Below are 20,590 nucleotides of genomic sequence, written 5' to 3' on the forward strand. Positions count from 1 at the left end.
TAGAAGAATACCTTTCCTTAGGAAATTGGCCATAGAGTCACACAAAATAACTTAGAGTCCTAAAGAAAACATATAAGTCAAATTCAGCTCGACCAAAAAAAAATTAATTCCTGGTTTCTTGATTTTTAGGCCTGTTCCTTGGGTTATTTGGGGCACTGATTGAGAAAATTGCATTAGATAGACCACATTAGCTCTAGTTTCCTAGATATGTGTTACCACCATTCTCTATGAACAAGCAGATGAAGACTGGTACATGGCATATGTTTTATATCTCAGAAACTATAGCTGGTAAGGGAAAATTGGCACCATTGTTGGAATCATTCGGTCAAATATGTCTAGAGACGGGCACCAAAAAGTGTGTTGGCTAGTGTTATCAAATCCGCAGAAGTCAAAACCACAGAAGTGGGGGATTCAGAATTCAAAGCTGTCACTATTTGGATTTTGGAGTATTTCGGATTCCTGCGTTATGGATAATAAATGCCCAACCTGTACTGCTTTATAAGTTGTACAGTTAGTACACAGGTAAATAATGGGTGACACAAATCTTTGAGTATGGGGAAAAAAACAAGGGAGAAATGAATTCATCAATGATATTCAGACCTGACACACATTCCCTCAGGCAGAAAGCAGCCAGGCTTTGAAGCTGAAAGGCTATTCAGTGCTAATCAAGGTGGACAATTGCAACATTCCTGCTTGCCTCAGACAAACAAGAGTTCTTTCTCTCACCCTGGACATTCCACAGATATATAAACCCCACTTGCATAGTTTCCAACAAACCTCACAACCTCTGAGGATGCCTGCCATAGATGCAGGCGAAATGTCAGGAGAGAATGTTTCTGGAACATGGCCGTACAGCCCCGGAAAACTCACAGCAACCCAGACTCTTGTCTGTTTGAGACAGGTGTGAATGTTGCAATTGGCCAGCGTGATTAGCACTTAATAGCTTTTCAGCTTCAATGTCTGGCTGCTTCCTGCATGGGGGAATTCTTTGTTGGGAAGTGTTAGCTGGCCCTGATTGATTTATGTCTGACATTCCTCTTTTTTCTGAATGGTGTTCTTTATTTACTGATTCCGGCCATGAAAGCCTTCGACAGCCCTGCTAATGAGCTCCAGCCCCTTGGGACTACGTTTCCCATGATGCTTTAGGGCACCGCTTCAGTAACTCAGTGGGAAAGAGGCCGAGGTGTGTGTCTCCTTCAGCGCCTTGGAGCTGCCTTCATCCTCCTCGAGTCCCTTGGAACTACGTTTCCCATAAGGCACCGCTCCAATAGTTCCTTGGAGGGAGGGGCGGGGAAGGAGGGGGAGGGAATGACCAAGATGGCGGCGGGTCCGTGTTGCTGTGCTGGGAGCCGGGGGCGTCGCGGCGCTCGGCGGCGCTGCTGAGGGGCGAGCGAGAAGCCTGCCTGCCATCCCCGCCAGCCATGTCGGAGCCCGGGCACCTAGGGGTGAAGCGGGCCGAGTCGGCGCGCGTGCGGCGCGCGGAGCAGCTGAAGCGCTGGAAGGGCTCCCTGACGGAGCTGGAACCGGTGACCCCCGCCCGGAGCCGGTACCGCGGCGGGGCCCGCGTCCGCTTCGAGGACGGCGCCGTCTTCCTGGCCGCCTGCTCCAGCGGAGATACCGACGAGGTGAAGCGGCTCCTGGCTCGCGGGGCCCGCCTCAACACGGCCAACGTGGACGGGCTGACGGCGCTGCACCAGGTAGATAGAACCTACTTAACCTGTCAGGAAGAGGCCTGCCCTCGCTTCCCCTTCCATTAGTTCTACAGTGTAGGCCAGGCATGGGCCAGCTTGGGCCTTCCCTCCAGGTGTTTTGGACTTCATCTCCCACCATTCCTAACAGCCTCAGGCCCTTTCCTTTTCCCCCTCAGTCTCTGAGGCTGTTAGGAATGATGGGAGTTGAAGACCAAAATTCCTGGAGGGAGGGCCCAAGTTGGCCCATGACTGCCTTGGAGGATTATAACAATGTTGTTCTTTACCTGTCACTCCTCACAGCTAGAGGCAAGTAGGAGAATTATCAGCAGCCCACCTGCCTCTCCTCAGAGCTTAAGGCAGGTAGGATAATAGTAATAATAATAATAATAATAATAATAATAATAATTACTACTACTCTTGGTGGTGGCCCCACAGCTGTGGATCTCCCTCCCCAGTGACATCAGAGCAGCCCCCTCACTCTTAAGCTTTAGGAAAAATCTTAATATCTGGCTTTTTAAGCAAGCCTTTGGAGATTAATATCACCCATAAGTATGACAGAACCTCTATAAGAATAGCGAAAGCAATTGTTTTAATATTTATAAAGCTCAGCTGGTTCCAGGGACCTTTGATAAGTTTTAATCATCTCATTGATTATTTATAATTGATATATGGATAAGTCTTTTACAGTTTTATAATATTGTGTTTTATTGTTGTTGTTTGAATCTGGCATTGAATTATTGCCATAGTTGTAAGCTGCCCTGAGTCTTCTTTCAAGGGGGTGAGAAGGGCGGGATATAAGTACAGTAAATAAATAAATACAATACAATACTTCACGAAAGTATGAATCGTCGATGTTGCAATCCCAGGCGACAGCAGAATTGATGAGAAGCAACTGGAAAAGCAATTTGAGGATTTAAAGATCGAACTGCAAAGACTCTGTAAAGGTGGTCCCAGTGGTGATCGGCACACCTTGTGCAGTGTCTAAAAACCTTGGCTTGCACTTAAAAATAATCAGCGCAGACAAAATTACCATCTGTCTGTCAGCTCCAAAAGGCCACCCTACTTGGATCTGCACACATTATTCACCAACACATCACATAGTCCTAGACACTTGGGAAGTATCTGGCGTGTGATTGAATCCAAAACCACCATAGTGATCTTGTTTGCTGTGTACTACTCTTGTTGTGTATATAAAAATAATAATTTGTTATCACCCTCTTCATAGCTCAAGGATGATGATAATGATGTTAATAATAATAATAATAATAATAACAACAACAACAACTTTATTTCTGTCCCTCCCCAGGGGGACTCAGGGCGGTTTACAACATAAAGCGGCTAACATTCAATGCCGTGAAGTGTAACAGGTGAGAACATATTAAACAGCAAATATCAAATAATAGAACCAGACAGTAACTTAGCAAACATAACTAAAATACACAATTAGACAATGCCCAATTGATACAAGATCGAATAATTAAAACTATTAATAGTTAAAAATTAAAATGGTAAAGCCGGTGTAACAAACCAGTTTGTGGGGTCAAACTGCGTTCATTCTACAGTGTAGATGTGCCCTGAGTTCTCTGAATGCTTTTGAGAGCTGAGAAAAGGCCAGTTTCAAAATATTGTGGCTTAGAATGACTAATATGAATCTGTGAGTAATAATAACATAACAGGGATGTTTTAAGGTAGGCATGGGAAAACTGCGGCCCTCCAAGTGTTTTGGTCTTCAACTCCCACATTTCCTAACATGATGATCAAAAAGGTTGTGAGGGGACATACATGATAGCAATTTTTAAATATTTGAAAGAATGTCACATTGAGAGGACATTCTGTTTTCTGCTGCTTTGGAGACTAAGAAATGAAGCAATGGATTCAAATTCTAAGAAAAAAGCTTCTACCTAGCCATTAGGAAGCACTCCCAGATGGTTAGAATACATTGCCTCTAAACATGGTAGAGTCTCCTTCTCTGGAGTTTTTAAAGCAGAGATCAGATGGCCATCTGTCGAGAGTGCTTTGATTGGGTGTTCCTTCATGGCAGGGGATTAGACTGGATGGCCCTTGTAGTTGCTTCCTACTCTATAATTCTGTGATTCTGATAAAATGTTAATTTAAAATTCATAGTTTAAAATTGACTTGATAGGCCTGCCAGAAGAGATAGGGCTTTAATTCTGTTTAAATTCTGACAGCTCAGTGAGCCTTTCCAGAGGGTCATTCCACAGTTTACGATGGCCAATGAAAATGTCCTCTAGATGACAGTTGCCAGACTTTACACCCTTTAACAGCTAACAGTAGCTAAGGTGATCATTCGAAGGCTTCAGGAGATAGAATTTAGTGAAGATTTCAATAGAGTTCATCATTCAGTTTTAAATGAAAATTTTACATCAGGTGCTCAAGTTGTCTCCCTGCACAGCCACGTGCTGCTCACATTGGAATATTTCATCCTGAATACATTTTCAGTTTTAAAAAATCATACCTTCCAATTATCCACTGGTAAGAGTGTAAATATTTATGTTAGATTGGGGTAGAGATAGCAAGGTGATGTCCCAAATGTGGAGGAAGTGTCAACATTAAGAATGTGCCCAATATTCCCCATCAGTTTGCGTTTCTCCCCCTCCCTTCTTATCCCTTCATTTCTTTTCTGACTTCCTCCTTTGGATCAATCCATGCACAGATATAGAGTCTCTGGCTGCTTCCCTGTGGGAAATGATATTCATTCTTTATATGTAGCAGGTTTTACAGGGTTGCACCAGTGGCCATGATGGGATCTCTCTGTGTTCCCTGTTGCTGCCCCCTTTTTAAAACTCTCCTCCTCCCTTTCTATCCACTCCCATGTCCTTAAAAGATAACCTAGGCTAATTGACAAGATATACATGATGTTCAAGATGAACTCACTATATGCTGTACAAGTTGTGCCCTGTTCTGTGTATTCATGATTGGATGCATAGCACTAGTAATACTTACGATTAAACTGGAACTCAAAACCAGCTATCTTTTTCTCTACACTGAAGTACTTGTCTCTGTGCATATAGTTCACCTTTTATATCAGTGGTTCTCAACCTGGGGTCCCCCTGATTTTTTGGCCTTCAACTCCCAGAAATCCAAACAGCTGGTAAACTAGCTGGGATATGTGGGAGTTGTAGGTCAAAAATATCTGGGGACCCCAGGTTGAGAACCACTGTTTTATATAGTCACATTGAGATAAACCTCCTTTATTTCAGTGTAACTGTCAGCATTTTGTATGCTATCGGCACCATATTCTTGTAGTAGGTGTTTTCTTATCCAGGCAGTAATTTCCATCTGTGCTTCCCATATGTAACAGAAACTGTAGCACAGAGCTTATGGTTTTGCCACTTATCATTAATTTATAATATTTTTGTCTTCTGTATCATAAATTTAGGAGGTATGGAACATGTAATAGAGGGAAGAAGAGGCCACATAAGTATTATAATTTAGTCTGCCCTGCCATTCCCCCAAAAAGAAAATATGAGTGAGACACATTTGACTTTGCTTTGGTAGATCAGTGCAAGGTCAAACTAGTTTGGTAAGCGTCTTCTGAAGTTTCATGTTTACAGTTTATTGGTGAATTGCACAAGAATTTTGTCTGAAACTAAGCTAGCTTGATCTGCCTGGTCTTATAGGAGGAGCCACACTTCAAATAGAATAGATTTTAGTACAAAAAATACCTGTCACCGCTATTTATAGAGGGCACTGTTTTCTTTATGTGAGTCTTTGAAAATTTGAAACAAAACATTAGCTTGGAAGTTACTATTACAAAATGAAAACTTCTAGAAAAGTTTTATTTGGAAAAGCTTCAACTTGAAGGATTGGTGTTCTTTTAAAATTGATATTTTGGGTATTTCTGATTGTTTGTGGTTCATTTATGTTGTCTTTGCAGTTTTAGCAGTGTCAAGATTGTTTCATCTATTGCCTTTATTTATTGAATTTATTTTAATGCATCTTGTGTTGAAGCTGCTGTTATACTTTTGACTTTGAAAATCTTTTCCTTTGACAATCCTCATAGAGACCACAAGGTGCCAGAGTCTAAGATAAGCAACACACAATTCTATTAATAGAATTTCTAATGTGCCCTAAGCATTAAAAGTAACATCAAGAGGCTGCTCCCAAAATGATAAAAGCATTAACATCCAGTTCTCTATTTGTTGGTTCTTGTACAGTGATATTCTTCATATTCCAACAGAAAAATGTTTCTGATTGGGAGACAACTGATAATACAGTAGAGTCTCACTTATCCAAGCCTCGCTTATCCAAGCCTCTGGATAATCCAAGCCATTTTTGTAGTCAATGTTTTCAATGTATTGTGATATTTTGGTGCTAAATTCGTAAATACAGTAATTACAACATAACATTACTGCACATTGAACTACTTTTTATGACTAATTTGTTGTATAACATGATGTTTTGGTGCTTAATTTGTAAAATCATAACCTAATTTGATGTTTAATAGGCTTTTCCTTAATCCCTCCTTATTATCCAAGTTATTCGCTTATCCAAGCTTCTGCCGGCCCGTTTAGCTTGGATAAGTGAGACTCTACTGTACATGTAGGAATCTCTTCTCAATTAAATTACATTTCACTATAATCCTATTTATGTTTTTCATATTGTTGTAAAATATATTGTTATGTGTTTCTTCTTCAAAAGTAGTTTTTCTTTTATTAAATTAGAATTTCTCTAAAATGGTAGGGAAACTTTTGAGTGTGGTAGAAAGATAAAAGCAAGTCTGGGTGATACTTTTTAGATTGCTAAAATATTATTAAAAGAATCTTCCAAAACAGTCCATTTTTATAGACAAAAGGCTGCCTGTCACTGTATTTGTTTTTGAAACACATGGCTCCTGTGTTAGGTGGGAGGATAACCACCATGAAACCCTATATCCAAATACAGTATCTAGATTCTAGAGCAGGGGTCCCCAAACTAAGGCCCGGGGGCCGGATGCGGCCCTCCAAGGTCATTTACCTGGCCCCCGCCCTCAGTTTTATAATATAATATATTGTATATACATATAATATTGATAATAATATTATAATGTAATACAATGTAACACTAATAATAATAATACCATACAATAATTATATATTACTAATAATATTACTAATAATATTACAGTATAGTTTTGTTTTTGTTTTTTCGTGTCAGGAGCAACCAGAGTTGCTTCTGGAGTGAGAGAATTGGCCGTCTGCAAGGACGTTGCCCAGGGGACGCCCGGATGTTTTGATGTTTTTACCATCCTTGTGGGAGGCTTCTCTCATGTCCCCGCATGGAGCTGGAGCTGATAGAGGGAGCTCATCCACACTCTCCCCAGGTGGGATTCGAACCTGGCAGCTTTCAGGTCAGCAACCCAACCTTCAAGTCACTTAGTCCACTACGCCATCTGGGGTCTCCAGTATAGTGGTATAGTTCAATATAGTAATATATAATGCTAATAGTGTGCTATGCTAACAATATAACATATTGTATGTACATATAATTTGTAAGCCACTCTGAGTCCCCTTTGGTGTTAGAAGGGTGTGATACAAATGTAGTAAATAAATATAGTAAATAAATAAATAAATTTTAGACTTGGGCTCGCCCAAAGTCTGAAATGACTTGAAGGCACATAACAACAACAACAATCCTAATTAACTTGACTATCTCATTGGCCATAAGCAGGCCCACACTTTCCATTGAAATCCTGATAAATGTATGTTGGTTAAAATTGTTTTTATTTTTAAATATGGTATTGCTCTTTTATTGTTATTTCATTGTTCTTCTTGTTGTTTTTGCACTACAAATAAGACATGTATCATGTGCATCAGAATTTGTTTGTATTTTTTTCAAATGATAATTTGGCCCCCTCAACAGTTTGAAGGATTGTGGACTGGCCCTCTGCTTAAAAGTTTGGGGACCCCTGTTCTAGAGATTGAATTTAGTTTGGCAAATTTAGGTTTGCTGTTGTTTTGGAGTGTGGCAAACCTTCTTTCAGTATGAGATCCTGTTGCATGTGGCTGCTTGTGATGTTTTCATGGAAAAAAGAAGACATGTCTGTGTGCAGGGCCCAAAAATATACTATTCAGCCCTGTGTTTGAATTCCATTATCGATTCTAAAAACATAAATAATGCCAGCTTTTTACCCATCTTTCTTCTGCAAAACCAAACCAAAGGTTAACAAGTAAAAAACTGTTGTTTTTAAAAGTTAACTTGTTAAATGTATACATGTGATTTCATTATGCATAATAAGTTAATTTGTATGTGTTTTGTGTAGATGTAGGCATTGGTAAGAGAGATTCTGTCTGATCTTAAAAGCTAAGCAGGGTCAGGCTTGGTTAGTATTTCGATAGGAAACAGACAATTAATCTTAGATATTGTAGTCTATCTTTTAGAGGGAATACTCACTTCTGAGTATTCTTTTCTTTAAAAAACCCTACAAAATTAATGGGGTCACTGTACAGGTGACTTGACAGCACATATGCACATACAAGGGAAAAAACCTGAAAAGGAAATGGATCTCTCCTACTGGGAACTATGCTTGCTGTTTTTTTTTTTTTTTGGTGACAGGAGCAACCGGAGTTGCTTCTGGAGTGAGAGAATTGGCCGTCTGCAAGGACGTTGCCCAGGAGACACCCGGATTTTTGATGTTTTACCATCCTTGTGGGAGGCTTCTCTCATGTCCCCGCATGGAGCTGATAGAGGGAGCTCATCCGCACTCTCCCCGGGTGGGATTCGAACCTGGCACCCTTCAGGTCAGCAACCCAACCTTCAAGTCACAAGGCTTTTATCCCCTAGGTTGTTTACCCATTCTAATTTCTATGACATCATTAATTTTTCAAGCATATCAAAACGCATAAAGGTTTTTTAAATTGTTGATGATTTCAAACCTAGTGCTTAATTCTGTATATGTTTCGAATTGTAGAATTCAAGCAGTCTTTAAAATATATAGAGAATGATGAAGTTTTACGTCATACCCTGTCAGATCTATTTTGTACCTTATGTGCATATGGCATTCTCTCTTGACTTCACATCCTTCGCCGAAAGCTATTTATGATCTTCATTTGTATTTAAATACATTACTTAATTGAGCAAATATAACTCCGCATGCTTGGAGGGAAGGTCCCTGGTTTTTACTGTCTGCCGTACCAAGTTTGAAAGAGAATGTGACATCAAAGAAGGTGTGTGTACCACTGGAACACTTCCTTTTATCAGAGAGCTCTAGATGATAACTGCTAACCTTTAGTAAAGCCTATTGGCTGCAGAGAAAGTGTTCAGCCCAGTGAGAGAAAGTGGCTGGCACGATGACAACTATCTCCTCAGCTTGTATCTTTGCAGTGTGATCATGCTGAGGTAGGCGTAAAGCCTGTGCAATCTTGAGTGCAGCGGAAATAACTCCATTCCGTTTCAAGTGATAGAGCTTAGCTTAGTAGCATATAACATATTATACTCCATGGGCCGGGGGGGGGGGGTAATGTGTGACTTTAACTATTGAGCCCTATCTGAAGGTCAAAATCAGTCAAAGGCATCATTTGAAAAACATTTTAAGCTACCACCAAGATCCTACTGAACTTTATTCTTTTTATTCTGACATTCACTTGTAACAAAGTGACCCTGAGACCTTCACACTACCTGTTCTATTACGGTAGTAGCTCCCTGTTCCCTGCCTTGATACTTGTCAGAGCTATATTTCAGATGCTGTGACTTTGAAGCTGGAGTTAGAGCTCACCATGTCTTCTTTCATTTGGCATTATTTTGTGTTCCCATGTGTTTTGGAAATTAAGGTGTTTGTCCCTTTCCCCTTCCTTCTGTGTCTCCTACAAATAGTGATAAGTGTCCCAAATCTTTATGTTACAGTCGTATGGAAAAGTATGCCATGCTTCTTCTGAACACAAGCAAACAGTTTGGTTTATGGATATACTTGGGTATTCTGGCTTTTATTTAAGTTATATTGGAACCACTGTGTTTTAATTAATGTTTTACTGTTTATGGTTTAATCTATTTTGTTTTATTTTGTTTTTTTCTTTATTGACTTGCTTTTTATTTTAAATATATTCTTTATTGTATTTATTTATGTTGTGAGACACCCCAAGTCCTTTTGGGGAGATGGGGTGGGATATAAATAAAGATTATTATTATTATTATTATTATTATTATTATTATTATTATTATCTAATGATTTTCTTTTAAAAAAACATTAGGAACTAATGATTTGAAGTTCATTTCTTGGTGTAAAGTGCAGGTTTTAACCTTGAAAGCCATTAATCCCTCTAATATTTAAATGACTCTTTATCTCCACAGATTTTCAGCAGGGGACTCTACTATCAAAATTGAGTAGAATGGTTGAGGGAAAGAAGCTACACAATGGGGGGTACCTCAGTAGTAAAATACTATTCAAGAATCATTTAGCCTGAGTTCGATAAGGGTGGTATTCAGTGCATCTGGAGGCAGCAGGCTGGGGAAAGTTGATGTAAATGTTTGCAATTCATTGAGTAGCACATAGCATGCTCCCTGCAATGCATGTATATTATTTGCAAATAGGTAATATATTTAAGAAGAAGATCGTTTAAAGGCTAATGCATGTAGTAAAACATATATGGTGGCAATGAAGTTGTATGTAGCACAATGTTTAGTCATAGCTGGGGGTGGACGTGTGGTAAAACTGCCAGTATGAAAATATGAGCTAGGAAATATTTAGTATCCCACAAATTTCAGTCACTTATTTCTAAGGTTGAGGATTGAGAAACTAAATTAAATCAGAAAAAAGATGTTCGATTTTGGATTGACAGGTAACTATCAGTGAAGCTTACGACCTGCAAGTTGCACTGTTGAATTATAATAATTTCAGGTGGAAATCTATGACTTGCTTCCAGGATAGTAAATCTAATTGAATTTAATGGAATATGCTTTTGAGGTATCAGGCTATTAATCAGAGTCATAGCAATAGCAAGACGTGCTGGGTAGAAATTATGTTTCTTTATATCTTGGTTCTGGATTTTTTAAAAGTTGAAATTCTGAAGTTGCACATGGCACAGTGGCATAGTTCATGATTTTATGCATAAAATTGCAGCATTTTGTAGTCTGATCTAAATGAAACAATACTTTTAATGTTAATAATGCTGCTATTTAGGCATTTTCTTAAACTGTTTCCCCAGTCTTATAATAAAAGGTAAAGAGCCATGCCTGAACCCACTTTAATATATGTGGTTGTAGATAGGAGTTGTCTTCTGTCTTTCTGGAAGACAAGGGACCTTTATCACCAGCTATACCAAGAGATAGGACATCACTGTACCCTTGATTGCATTGTGAAATAGAAATACTGCCTCTGACCCATACCAACTATTCATTCTCAGAAAATTAAGCTTTTTAAAAAGTAAGTAGAAGTTCCTTGATAACTCTGAAAAGATTTACTTTGTATACTCATGTGTAAGTCAATCTCACATATATGTTGAAGGCAGGCTTGGGGGCCAAAATTATGAATTTTGATATGACCTGTGAATAAGTTGAGGACCATTCAATGGAGAGAGGATCTAAAACAAGCACCAATCTGAGCACTACCATTTTCCTGACTAGGGATTCAAAAGGGCCAGAAGTGGTTCCATGGCAGAGAGTGTAGATAGAATTGATCCTTCTTTTAGGTTTTCCATGGATGGAGTTTTCTACTCAAAGAAGATATTTGGTGGGTATGTCCAATCAAGTTTTCTGGCTTGAATTTTCGGCTAAAATTTCTAGACTTAGACACAGATATACACCTTATAAAAAAGACTACCGCTGCCAGAGGACTAGGGTCTTGTTCAAAAACAAGACATTTGCAATTAAAAGGAGGCTGTTTGAAACAGAAGTGAGAAAGCGTGTTACTAAATTTATGTACCACACATACTCGAGTATAAGCCAACCTGAATATAAGTCAAGGTTTTACCAGAAAAAAAACTGGGAAAACTTATTGAGTCGATTATGAGAATGGGAAATGTTGCAGCTACTGGTAAATTTCAAAAATAAAATAGATGCCAATAAAGTTACATTAATTTGAGGCATCAGTAGGTTAAATGTTTTCAAATATTTACATAAAACTGTAATTTAAGAAAATAATGAGACTTTAATAAGATAAGACTGCCCAACTCTGATATACTTTCCTGCTTCTTGGCAGGGGGTTGGACTGGATGGCCCATGAGGTCTCTTCCAACTCTACTATTCTATGATACTTGAGTATAAGCCAACTTGAATATAAGTCGGTCAGGACTCTCACTGGAGTATAAGCTGAAGGGGGCTTTTTCAACCCTAAAAGGGCTGAAAAACTTGGCTTATACTCGAGTATATATGGTAATTATAACATGTGATAACTTGCAGATTGGCTTTGCCCACTCATAAGGGACCTAAATTTTAGCCACTAGCTTTACTTGTTAAGATTGTGTTATATAACCTTCTAGTCATCAAGTTGTGGGTAACCACAACATTTTTGCTTTCTAGCATTCATCATTAGAATTTGTGAATTTTTTTGATTGAAGAAAGATCATTTACTGCTCATCTTGGCTCTTCAATGCTCTGAACTGCTGGATTGATTTGACACAACAACTGTTTACCGTCAATTTCCTGACTGTATGAAAAACAGGCTTCTATTTATAAAATACTCACTTCAGTCTTACCCGCAGCTACTGTTGTTTCTGCAATGTCTTTGAACTTTGATTTGATCATCAAAGATCTTGTGAATGACACATTGAATAATTTAAATGTCACTCTCTCGTCTCTAAACAAAGCTAATGGTACTTTCCCATGTCAAATGAGATGAATAGGTCCTTTTTATATGCCTGAACCCTGTCCCAAGTTCCAACCTTTTAACCTATCTGGTCACTCCTAAGATTAATCTCTTTGTTGGACACAAATGTGGGTTGGTACCAATTCTGATCTCCTTATTTTGCAGGCAAAGTGCACATTTCCTCTTCCAGCTTTTACCAGTTTAATTTTATATAGAGGCAAAAGTGTACAAACTTAACTTGGTTGCCAAACATTATTTTTAGCTGCTGATAACCTCTCCCTAGGCTCTGTATTGGAATAAGACTCAAATAGTATTGAACTTTGAGGGATGCCCAAAGGAGTGCATGTGTCACTTCTGACCTTGTCTGTGATACAAACTGAGGACTTATCCTGAAACATTTGGCACATGATTCTGTTCCCATTCTCTCAAGTGTAACTAAACCTTGGGATGTCTAACTGAAATAGTAACCTGTTGTTTCCTGTTTCTGCACTGTTACCACATGTCCACTTCTACACATGTTATATTCATATATATAATGAACACTTGCTTTTTCAGCTGTTTAAAAGTAATGGCTTGAGGAAAGGTTATCTGTAAGGCAGTGACTTAAGTTCAGAACTCTCAATAAATTATTTGATCACAAATCAATGAAGTATTTGTTAATGTAAGAGGGTTTTTGTTGTTTTGCAGAAGTAATCGGTTATGTACAAAAAGAATAAATTGATATTTCTGTAGTTAAAACTAAGGGAAATGGGGAAAGAGCTGCCTAAAACTTAAATATGGACAGCAAACTGGAGATACCATGTACACTTGGAAGTTCTAGTTGTCAAAATATAAATTCTGCTGTTGGCATCTTAACCCTGGGTTGGGGATGTGGTGAGAAAAAGTAAGAAAATGGAATTTTGGGAGAGAATAAAAGAGAAAGTTTCTCATCTCCCTTTTTATGATAGACTGCCAATGGCAGAAACACATTGGAGTTCCTGCTATGGCTCCGACACGGGGACCAGGAAACACCACTCAAGTCTTATTGTCTAAATATATGTTACAGACATTGACTGCTTTTATAACGTTGGATAATGGTGGATTTTCCCCTGATCAAAGACGAGAAGAGTACTCTTTCCAGCTGCACATTTTGGATGGAGGTCTGTGACTTTAATGGGTTCTAATGGGTTTACCAATAGTGACAATATTCCAGGCAAAGAGTTTTCCTTTTCTAAAGAATTTGATTGGCTAATTGGAATGATGAGAGTTACAATCCACATCTGGAGGAATGCGTTTTGCTTAGAGACTGGCCAGGAGGAGTATATCTACATATAACCAGAGGTCTTGTGCGTTCTATGTACTATGTACAGGGTTAATCCTGGTTAATACTTGGATGGGAGACCACAAATGAATAACAGGAGCTATGGACAATGTTTCAGATGAAGAAAATTCTAAAACCATCTCTAACAATTCTTTGCCCAAGCAAATTCTATGAAATTAATGGCAGTTGGTACAAGTTAGTAGGTATACACACACATATATTCTAATGAAATTTGAAATGTTCAGAGTATAAGGTCTATATCTCTAAAACTTTATGTACTCTAGTTTCACAAAAAGAAGGAAATGAGCTGTGTTCGACTTTTCTATACTTTGTTGTTGAATTTCATTGAGACTATTACTTCATGTATACTGTTTTATATGATTTGAACTCAAAATATTTTACTGTGGTACAAAGGTTAAATAAACAAAAACATACTTACATAAACACAAACATGGTTGTTCTGGTGCTGGTGCTGCCAAACCAATTGTCAGCATAACATGTTTTGTGAGATATAGCATTGATATATCTTGGGATTTTCTCTTGCACTGGCTGGAAAAATCCAGCATTACTCTGGAAGCAGCTGTTTATACTTTGATATCTGGTGTTCTCTTGTGATGCCTACAAATAGTCTTTCCTGTTGTTTGCTGTATAAAAGGTTGGTGAAATATGAGCCTTTTAGATCTTGCTGTATATTATTTAAATGGATAGTGCCCGAAAATTATTTATCTAGTTACATTTGTCTACTCTTTGATATTGTGCACTTCCCATTGAAAGTAGGCAAAAACCATTTAAACCACTACACTATTTTGCACTATTTTAAAAGCTGTTGTTATGAAACACTGAAAATAATTATTGGAAATCATACAAAACTTGATTGGAAAAAACCGGCAAGAACTGACATTTGAATGACATCAAGTTTGCTCCAGGGAGTGGCAGAATGGGTGATTTATAAGTGCCACCAAGGAGAAACAATAGATATTCAGACAAAGCGTAAGACAAAGAGCTCCACTTTCTGAGTGTTTGTAATGACTCAGAAGTTCATACCCTGAGCATATTCTTAAGTTCTCTAAATGGAAATGATAATAAACTCAGTTCGAATGGAAATGGGGATCACGGGGTGTACAGTAGTTTTCTGTCCTACAAAACCAATACTGATATAGGACATGTAGGTTTAACAGCAATCTGAAATGTTAAGAAGCTTTGTGTTATGACTCAGCAGCAGTTCCAGAGTGAAGATGAGGAAGGGGATTTTGGATTACAGATGCAGATGTCAGATGATGGGACTCATGATGAGTTTCAGGATGATGCTGTGGGGAATTATGGAATTCAGACACAGGCTGGTTCAGAAGTGCAGCCTGTTGATGAGTTCCAGATGCAGCCTGTCACGGATGAGAATCAAGGAAACATTCCCATGGGAAATAACGAGCTTGATCTGTCTCAGGCTCAGGTTCAGGTGCAAGATAATGGTAATGAGGAGTTTGGTCTTGATGGTCAGGGTGAGTCTGAAGGCCCGTTGCTCTCTTGGGCTGATCGTTTACAATGGAAAGGAATGCCACGGTGAAGTCTTAGATTAGCTGGGAAAAGGGAGGCCAGTGAAGGGAAAAAGAATGCATTTTTGGGTTGCTTTTAAAACAGCAAAGGGCAAATCTTTGTCAAAGCAAATTCTCGCTTCATCAGGGTGGATGGTCTATGTCTTCATGCTACTTCTGCTTTGGATAAACTCTTGTTCATGAATCCTTGTAACCTTTGGATTTGTGGATCTTTGGGAATGGACTATTGCTTCTTGTCTATGGATTATTGGATTTACTGACTATTTTGCAACTACTTTTGGAACTATATTTCTGCCTGCTTTGATATTATATATATTCTGCTTTTGCTCAATAAAATTACAAAAGACTATCTACTGTGTGCTGCCTGGTGTCTACAGCAAGGTGAACTAGTCTGTGGCGCTACACTTTGAGCTCTGTCCAATGTGGAATGCAATTACAAAAGTAGAATTTGGAATGGAAGGCAGTGAAAAACTATGTCTAACCTGAAAAAGATAGCATGCCAGCATAAAATCAGCAATCCTGTACTGCTACATCATTTAATCCTGCTACACAGCATGACCTTTCTAAAGTCTTGCCACTTAGAAGTCCATAAACCTAGAACTATAGCTGTGCAATTAGGTTTGGGTCCAGGATTTGCTTTCTACTTGCAGAACCTTCTTTTGCTCAGTTTGGGAAAATCTCATCCCCCTCCCTCCAGATCCACTAAACATAATTTTCAGGTTGCTGAAAATGTCACTGTGTGGATGTGGGGGCTGGATAACCTCCACCTCATATGTTACTGTAATCTGGTTTCAACTGTAAATGTGGAGTAGAGTTTTCCAAGCAGTTGGCTGAATTTCTATGAAGTGTCCTGAAAAAAGATTTGAACCTATCAGGGTATCATAGGGTATCGATCAAGAACACAAAAGAGACAATAAATTTGAGCAACATCAAACTAGACCTAATGAAAAAAAGAAAAGGCATAGTTCCAGGACTGAATAGATGCCTTTGTTTAAAGTTTAGATTCCTGACTTTTGACAGTGATGGGCTTGCTAATTAAACCTTATAAAATCATCCTTCTAAGGCAGGGGTCCTCAAACTTTTAAAGCAGCAGGCCGGTCCACAATCTTTCAGACTGTTGAGGGGCCGAATTATCATTTGAAAAAAAAAAATGAACAAATTTCTATGCACACTGCACATGTCTTATTTGTAGTGCAAAACAAAAACAACAACGAAAGAACAATACAATATTTGAATATAAGAACAATTTTAACCAACATAAATCTATCAGGATTTCAATGGAAAGTGTGGGTCTGCTTCTGGCCAATGAGATAGTCAATTTAATTAGGATTGTTGTTGTTGTTGTTGTGTGCCTTCAAGTCATGTCAGACTTTGGGCGAGCCTGAGTCTAAAATTGTTCATTTATTTATTTACTACATTTATTTACTACATTTATATCCCACCCTTCTCACCCCAAAGGAGACTCAGAGCAGCTGTATGTACATACAATATATTATATTATTAGCATAGCACAATATTAGCATTATATATTACTATGTATTGAACTATACCACTGTACTGTAATATTATATGGGCTCGGGCTGTGGCACAGGCTGGAGAGCAGCTGCAATGAATCACTGCAATGAATCACTCTGACCAGGAGGTCATGAGTTCGAGGCCCGCTTGGAGCCTATGTTTGTCTTGTCTTTGTTCTATGTTAAAAGGCATTGAATGTTTGCCTATATGTGTAATGTGATCGGAGCACCGGAGCAGTACCTATTGATCTACTCACATTGGCATGTTTTCAGGGTGAGAAGGGCGGAATATAAATGCTGTAAATAAATAAATAAATAAATTAAATAATTTAATATTATTATATGGTATTATTATTAGTATTATATTGTATAACATAATATTTTTATCAATATTATATAATTATATATAATATATTATTAAAACTGATATAAAAATATTATATTATAAAACGGAGGGCGGGGGCCAGGCAAATGACCTTGGAGGGCCGCATCCGGCCCCCAGGCCTTAGTTTGGGGACCCCTGTTCTAAGGCATAAGTCAATAGCAATTCCATGAATAAAAGAAACCATGTGAGATACATTGTGATAATTGTACTTGCTGATCTATCTAGACTTGAGATGCTTCAGGATTGAACCATGTTTCACATCAAAGCTTTAGATTGATTAATGTATTAATTAATATGTGGGTTGTTTGACTAGGGTGGTGACCTCACGCCAGGAAAGTATTTGCATTTATATGGAGTTCATATTGTTTGCATAGTTGCATGAGGGCAACACCTATTAATTTCATTACATTAGAGGAGACACAGTTCTTGTACTTTAAATACACAAAATGCAAGTAATTTGTACTCTGATACTACGATCTCTTTGTTACTAGCTGTTAATATTATTGCTCATTTAGTCTCTCCAGGATGATAAAAGATTAGTACTAGATCAGTGGTTCTCAAACTGAGGTCCCCAAATGTTTTTGTCTTACAACTCCCAGAAATCCCAGCCAGTTTACCAGCTGTTAGGATTTCTGGGAGCTGAAGGCCAAAAACATCTAGGGACCCCAGGTTGAGAACCACTGTGCTAGGTTAACACTCACACACTCACAAAAGGCTGCTTAGTATGATTACTATATTTTAACTTCTCAATTCTTCAGTCCTGCTTTCTGGGGAATTCAGGGAATAAATAACATTTTGCAAGCTCTTGCACTTATTGGTCTAAGTTGTATAATATATTCAAGCATGAATCTTATATTTTCAAAAAAAGATTGGTTTAAATCTAGACTGCTGCTTCCTAGAATTTTGCTCTAGTTCAATCTACTGAAAGGAAGATAATTTGTGCAGATTTTTCATTCTCCCTAAAAAGCTGCTTTTAAGGTTTGGTGACCTTTCGGCACAGCAAGAAATTCATGGAACAATAATAGACAAGGAAGAGACTTCAAGCAAGTTATACATTTTTTCTTCATTTTTTAAACATTTTCCATGGCTCCAAAGTTGTGAACTCCCAAAGCCACTAAAGGCTCTGGAATGGACCTAGCAGCATCTGTATCCTAAACACTTTATCAAATCTAACCCTTTAATAAAATGTATCAACTTAATGATTTTGTGTAATTTGTATCTTTCATGTACTGTGTCAATTCCTAAAAGTATAAAATGTATAAACTGAATGAAATGAATGGATTAAAATTTTAAAGGCAACTATCTTTCCATGCTCACAGTTTGCATAATCCCTTAGGAAACAACATCATGGCAAGCTATTTCCCAAGCCAGATAAAATCAAAATCTTTGTGTGTGTGTGTGCAGATAGATGATCCTTTGTCACTAGCATGAGCTCAGGATATTTGTTCATTCAACTTGAGTCTCAGAGTCTGCCGCATCTGCAGAAAAATGGGCTCAGCAAATATGAACTCTATATACAGGCAGCCAAGCCCTTGATTGGATCTTATATCCTTTGTTTTACACAGAACTGGACACTTGAGTTAATCAGGGACTCATCAGTATATCCACATCACCATTTCCACCTGGATTTCGCCCTCCTAAGGGGCGTCCCTGCAATTATCCAATCACTAGCTGTGTTTCTTCCTGCCAAGGGGAACTCCTTTTGCAGGCTGTTACGTCAGGGGAACCCTATCCTGTCCTGCCTTTCTTTTCAGCCAGTCAGGGGAGGGACTGACTGAATAGCTGAATAGCTGTCAAAACTGTATAAGATGTCATTTATGCTTGTACCTTTTGAAGCACCATGCTTGTACTTGCATCCTATTTGGCAAGCTTGTAATAAACCTCTGTGGCTTTGCCTTCAATATATACAGTGCCCATCTTGCATTTCTTCTTGTAACTCAGCAAAACTTGTTTCAAACACCCTCCTGGACAGGTGTAGGCTTATGTCAAAATATACTTTTGTGTCACTATTTTTTAAGCAAATCCAGATTATGTTCAATTTTATTTAATTATTTTCTAAGCTTACATCTTTGCATAGTACATCACTTTTGTATACAGCACATCACTCTATGTGATGCATAGAGTGCATCACATATATGAGAGGTAACAGGTGTACTGAGCAGGCATGAGTCAGCAGAGAGCACACAATAACCAATATAAACTCTCCTGTCAATCTTAAATGTCAGCTCTAAAGTTTAGAATTGTCTTGTTACTCCCCCTTTCAATATCCTTAAAAGAACAGTAAAGTGTGGAGACTTAAGAATATCTATATATATAAAAGGATTAAAAAAAATCGGCCTAGGACAAAACAACAAAACTACACATCCCAGAAACACTAAACTTGGCAACACAACCCCTCATCCATGCCTCTACGTTCATACAACAAAAAGAAAAGAAAAACAAAGTCCTAATTAGAGGGAGATGAATAATTGTTTTTATCCAATTGCTGCTGGTTAGAAGGCTAAGCTCTGCCAACTTGGTTTCCTAGCAACCTACTCAGCCCAGGGGACAGGCACAGTTAGGCCTCAGGCCTCTTCCACACTGCCTATAAGATACAGATTATCTGATTTTAACTGGATTATATGGCAGTGTAGACTCAAGGCCCTTCCACACAGCTATATTACCATTTATAATCTTATATTATCTGCTTTGAACTGGATTATCTTGAGTCCACACTGCCAGATAATTCACTTCAGTGTGCATTTTATATAGCTGTGTAGAAGGGGCCTCATATAATCCAGTTCTAAGCAGATAATATAAGATTATAAATATACAGTAGTGTCTCATTTATCCAACATAAACAGGCCGGCAGAACATTAGATAAGTGAATATGTTGGATAATAAGAAGGGATTCAGGAAAAGCCAATTGAACATCAAATTAGGTAATGATTATACAAATTAAGCACCAAACATGTTATACAACAAATTTGACAGAAAAAGTAGTTCCATGCGCGGTAATGCTATGTTGTAATTACTGTATTTACAAATTTAGCACCAAAATATCTCAATGAATTTAAAACATTGACTACAAAAACATTGACTACTAAAAGGCTGACTGCATTGGATAATCCAGAACACTGGATAAGCGAATGTTGGATAAGTGAGATTCTACTGTAATATGAAATAATTACTGTGGTAATCCAGTCCAACCCAATTCTGCCATGGAGGACACAATCCAAACACGCCCAAAAGATGGCCACTCAGCCTCTCGATAATAATAATAATAAGAAGAAGAATATCATACAATCATAAGGTTAGGAGATACCTCTAAGGATCATCCAGTTCAACTTCCTTCTACTATGCAGGACGACACAAACCAAGCACTCCTGAGAGATGGCCATCCAAGATCTGCACAGTAATAATACAAATCGAA

General features: G+C 38.3%; 1 protein-coding gene across 9 annotated transcripts in view; it reads left to right on the forward strand.

Moving 5' to 3' along the window:
• The first annotated feature begins 1,284 nt into the window (after positions 1–1,284).
• Positions 1,285–20,590, forward strand: part of ppp1r12b (protein phosphatase 1 regulatory subunit 12B) — a 183,920-nt gene continuing 164,614 nt past the window's right edge. For 5 of the 9 annotated variants that reach the window (XM_008109880.3, XM_008109884.3, XM_008109886.3 and 2 more), the window contains exon 1: positions 1,285–1,697. In XM_008109880.3, coding sequence (XP_008108087.2) covers positions 1,422–1,697 — 276 coding nt within the window. In that variant the 5' untranslated portion in view covers positions 1,285–1,421. The remainder of the gene's footprint in view (positions 1,698–20,590) is intronic. The other 4 variants (XM_008109883.3, XM_062978704.1, XM_003220570.4 and 1 more) reach the window with 2 other exon arrangements.

This window comes from Anolis carolinensis, chromosome 4 (genome assembly GCF_035594765.1).
Source record: "Anolis carolinensis isolate JA03-04 chromosome 4, rAnoCar3.1.pri, whole genome shotgun sequence".
NCBI classification, from domain to species: domain Eukaryota; kingdom Metazoa; phylum Chordata; class Lepidosauria; order Squamata; family Dactyloidae; genus Anolis; species Anolis carolinensis.